At 61.9% G+C, this 4,841-nt stretch overlaps 1 protein-coding gene across 1 annotated transcript; it reads right to left on the bottom strand.

The window, feature by feature from the left end:
* Positions 1–2,051: 2,051 nt before the first annotated feature.
* Positions 2,052–2,666, bottom strand: LOC112885397 (testis-specific gene A8 protein-like). The gene is made up of 2 exons (XM_025951026.1): positions 2,325–2,666; positions 2,052–2,204 (listed from the first exon to the last, which is right to left on the bottom strand). The coding sequence occupies exons 1-2, from the start codon at positions 2,664–2,666 to the stop codon at positions 2,052–2,054; spliced, it is 495 nt and encodes a 164-aa protein (XP_025806811.1).
* Positions 2,667–4,841: the final 2,175 nt, after the last annotated feature.

The raw sequence follows: 4,841 nt of genomic DNA, 5'->3' as shown, positions 1-4,841 counted from the left end.
TGCGCCAAGCCGAGCCACTCGCTTGATTCCTGCGCGCCGCCTGCCTCCTGTGCGCAGCGCACGAGCTGCGCGCTGGCCTCCGCGCCGCACTTCTTCCTCCCGCCTATCGCACGCGCTTGGCCGAGTCACCGCCAGTCGCCGGCTTGCCCGCGCCTCACGCGCCCCGCGCCTGCTGCCTCGGGCCCCGCCGCTTGCTGCTCCCGCTTCGGCCCGCTGTCGCTAGCTTCCGCGCGCCGAGCCAGCGCCGCTGCTGCCCGCCTCCCACGACGCCCGCGCGCGCGCCTGGGCCGCCCGCTCGTGCCGCGCCGCCCCGCCAGCTCGCGCAGCGCTGCGCCGCCTGGGCCCGCTAGTCGCGCGCCGTGGTTGCCTGAGCCGGCCCCGCACGCCGCCCGGCCGAGCCAGCGCCGCCGCGAGCCGCCTGGATGCCTGGCGCTGCCGGCCTGTTTCCGCTCGCCCCGATGCCCGCGCCTCCTCCCGCGGCCAGCCGCCCGAGCCTTGCAGCGCCCCACGTGGGGCCGCCGTGGCTGTGCTAGACTGGTTGGAGAAGAGGAAGAACGGGAGGGAAAGGGAGAGATGTCCCTGTCCGTGAATGGAAGAGAAGACCAAATAGAAGAGGAACAGAGGGAGAAGAAGAAGGATTAGATTTCCCCAAGGACCTATATGTAAATACAGAAAACTGCAAGGGCCTGACTGTAAAACAAAATTTCCCGTTGATTTAAAACCCAAATGAAGAAATGCCCAAAACGAAAGTTGGAGAGTTTTTCAAGCTCTACAACATTGCTTTAGGGCTTAAGTTCAAAAACTCAAAATTTATATTTTTACGCGTGAAGTTTTGAGCAAAAATTGGATTTGAATTACTTTTGTCCTAAGAGTGAAATTTTAAAATACTCAGGACCTAAATGCAAGCATTTATGACACGTCATAATGACGGGATAGACTCGTCATAATGAGTGGATAGACCTGTCATGATGACTTGCACTTTTACACTTTAGGCCTGAGTAAATTTGAAAGTTACTTTTGTAAATCAAACATTTGCATAAAAGGACTTGTACTTTTATAAAATCACATAAAGACCCCTTAGTTTTACCACTTTACCCAAAATTTTTACACACTTCAACATACACATTTCAAATGAAACTTTTGGTTAAATATATATTTTTACAAGACATAAAGTAAGAAAAATATATTTCACTTATTTTGAAATTACCCTAATCCAAATACATTTTGCAAAAACAACCCTAGGTTTTTCTGTAATTACAAAAATACCCTTCTTACTTACACTTTTATATTTTCAAAAGTTTCACATAAACACACATAAGCTTTATACAAACAAACACATATTTCACACTAACAAAATATATGCCTAGTTTACAAACACATGAACTGTCACAGTTGGCTCCGAGTGCCTCTAGCAGAGGGTTCACCGTACCGACCCATCTTGATAACCGGTCGGTGCCAGCGCGCTGCTCTGCTAGGAGCCCCTCCACCTTGGCCTCCCTCTCCTGGAGCGCTGCCTCGCGTTCCTGGAGCCTCCGGTTCCTGGCTCCCAGCTCCTCCTCCACGGCCTCTTCCCGCTTCTGGAGCTCCTGAAGCCGGGCCACCTCCTCTGCTTCACGGGCGGCCAGCCATTCTTCTTTCTTTGCTGCCGCCGCCGCCAAATCTGCGAGGGCGGACTTCTCCACCTCGATCGCTGCTGACGCCTTCCTAGCCTGGGCCGCCAGCTCCCGGGCGACCCGCTCCCTGTCTGCTAACGCCACCTTCATCTCCTCCACGGCCTCTTCCCGCTTCTGGAGCTCCTGAAGCCGGGCCACCTCCTCTGCTTCACGGGCGGCCAGCCATTCTTCTTTCTTTGCTGCCGCCGCCGCCAAATCTGCGAGGGCGGACTTCTCCGCCTCGATCGCTGCTGACGCCTTCCTGGCCTGGGCCGCCAGCTCCCGGGCGACCCGCTCCCTATCTGCTAATGCCACCTTCATCTCCTCCACGGCGATCAGCCCCTCAAGGGCTTCAGCTTCCAGCCGCCTGGCCTCTTTCTCCTGTTGGAGCGCCGCCGCCTACCGGGCGCGAGCTTGCTCCAGCTCCTCCTGCAGAAGCTCGCGCCCCTGCGCGAGCTTGGCGCGCTCCTCGGCGTAGCGGGCGGAGACGGAGTTGATGCGGTCGCCCAGGCGGACCTCCCAGTCGGAGAGTCGGTGGCGCTCGGCCTCCAGCTTCTCCCATTCTCGGCGCATGCCAGCCTCCAGCTCCTGCTGAGCTTGGTGGCATTTGGCTATGAGCCGGGGAAGAGGGATCTCCGCCGTGCTTGGGAGGAGGCGCCTTCCCAGCACCACCTCCGGTTCCACCTCCTCTGCCGGTGGGGCGGCACTGCTGGCAACTTCGACGACCTCCGGTGCCGCTGTCTCTGCTGCCTCCGGTGCCACCGCCTCTGTCGCCTCCGGTGCAGCCACCTCCGCTACCTCTGGCACCGCGACCTCCACCACCTCCGCTGCCTCTGGCGCTGCAGCCTCCGCCATGGCAGCGGTCCCCTCTGCTGCTAGCTCAGCTGGAGAGGGCCCGACCTCGATGCCCGGCTCTGTTGCCGATGCCTCGGTCGTCGCAGCGAGCCTGGTGCCCTCCTCCTGGGGGGCAGCTTCGGGTCGCGGCGGTGTGGTGGCCTCCGGCTCTGGGCCCATGGGTCCGGGGGCTTCTGGAGCTGTCTCTGGCAGGGGACCTGCTGGGGTCGGCGCCGAGGGTCCCGACGCTGGCTGGGGGCCGGATCCCCCAGTTGGTGCATATGAAGATTGCGGCCTGCCGTATCATCAGTATGGTTAAGGACCAGAAGCCAAGAGAGATAATGAAAAGCTATGAGAAGGATGCTTACGCGTAGTCGCACCACTCCCATCTGCCCCGGGCGGCTGGGGGGACTTTCCTCCCTGCAGAAGACCCCCCGGACTTTTGATGGGTGTCCCCGGCCATCGGAGCTTCTGGTGGCGGCGGTGGGGACTGTGACCTGGCCTCGGGCGGGGGTGGTGGCGCCACCGGACGCTGTTCTGGTGGTGGCGGCGGAGGAGTCTGTTGTTTCGGAGGAGGCCGTCGCGCTCCCTCCGGACTCCTCTCCGTCCGCCGGTGTTGTGGCGGAGGTGGTGGAGCTCCGCTCTGCTCCTCCACTCCCGCCGTCTTCTGGCGCTTGGGCGCCGGCTCCCCGACCAAGGAGCCGTCGCCTCGCTGGAGCCTCCGGGATTTGCTCCCTTCGGCTTGGCTGCTCCGTGCGGGTGCTGCCCCCTAAGCCTCATTGCTCCTTTGGGCCGGGCCAGCACCCACATTGTCCTTCTCCCGGTGCGCTGGCGCCGGCACCTTCTCCTTCCCTTTTCCGCTGGGAGCCGGACCTCTGGGTGCCGGCTCCCCGGGACCTTCGCTGGGGCGTTGCTGGTGGTCCGGAGAGGCACCAGGGATCTGGAGCCCGCGGTTGGGGTCTCCTCCCAGCTGCCGGACCGCCAGGCCACCCTCGTCCAGGGTCGGCATCGACGCCAGGACAGAAGACCGCAATGCCTGGTCCTCGCACAGGGCCTTCACCCCGCTCGGGAGGACCAGGGACCCGGGAACGAACACCTCGCCGGTCACCGCCCGGATCGCCGCCTCCAGCTCCGCCCTGGTGAAGTCGCCGCCGGGCCCGCGCGCGATCCTGCAGCAGTCGTTTAGCCCCGTGTACACGTAGGCCATCCGGGACCGCTGCTGCAGGGGGGCGATCCGCCGCTTCAGGAAGTCGCCCAGCACCATCATGGAAGTCAGGCCGCTCCTTGCCAGCTTCTTTATCCGGTACAGCACTGGGTCGAGCTTCGCTGGTATCGATGGCCTGGCCTTCCATGTGCTCCGGTCGCTCTGGGGACCCTCTGTTGGCAACTCCAGGCGGTCGTGGGGCTCGACTGCCGTGATGACCCAGCCTTCACGCCAGTCCTCCCACTTGGAGCTGGAGAAGGCGGCGATGTAGGAGCCCGCCCTCCCGTGCCGGAGCTGGAAGTAATAAGCGCCGATCTCGCCGCGCTTCTTCCCGGTCCCAACCAGGGAGTAGAAATGCTTGAAGATGGTGGTGCAGGGGCGCCCCCCCACGAACATCTCCATAAAGTGGGCGAAGACCGCCACGAGGAGGACGGAGTGGGGGGTGAGATGATGAAGTTGGAGGCCGAACTCCTCCAGGAGCAGGAGGAAGAAGGAGGAGATCGGAGGAACTAACCCGCACATAATGTACGAATTGAAAAGGACGAACTCCCTCGCGGCAAGGTCGCGGAGGGGAATCTTGCCGGCCCTGACCTTCCCGGCGTACGCCGGCGCGGTCCATCCCAGAAGGCGCCGCACCGCGTCCAACTGATCCTGGCTCTGGAAGCGGCGCGGGAAAGGAAGCGAAGCCATGGTGATTGTTGGGAGTGGATTACAAAGGAGCAGGGAAGAAAAGGGAGCCGAGCGCAAGGGAGCCGAGCGCAAGGAAACCGATCACGAGAAGGGATGCGGAGACGAAGGGGCGCTACGGCGTCTGTTGATGGCAAGAGCGAAAAGGTAGCCGCTCCCTTCGGCGCATACCTTTTATGCAAAAGGCAGTCTCGCGCCCGCGGCGACCGAAGAGAAGCCGAACGGTTGTCTACACCAGGCCCCCTCCTCTCACACCCTATGACTGGTGGGCCCGGGCCCGCCAGTCAAAGGCGTGACCACTGGAGGGAAGGGGAAAAGGCGGAATCCGAACCGCCCAGGCTGCAGGACGGGCTCGAATAAGACAAGAATCTGAACCGTCTGACGCGCACGGCGCGCGCGGAGGACGGGCCCCTCGGGGATCCCGCTATGGGCGAAAGGACATCCATGCCCTTACCCGGCGGGAA

Source organism: Panicum hallii, chromosome 3 (genome assembly GCF_002211085.1).
Source record: "Panicum hallii strain FIL2 chromosome 3, PHallii_v3.1, whole genome shotgun sequence".
Taxonomy (NCBI): Eukaryota; Viridiplantae; Streptophyta; class Magnoliopsida; order Poales; family Poaceae; genus Panicum; species Panicum hallii.
The sequence above is the reverse complement of the archived record's forward strand: the minus strand, read 5'-3'. Positions and strand labels throughout refer to the sequence as shown.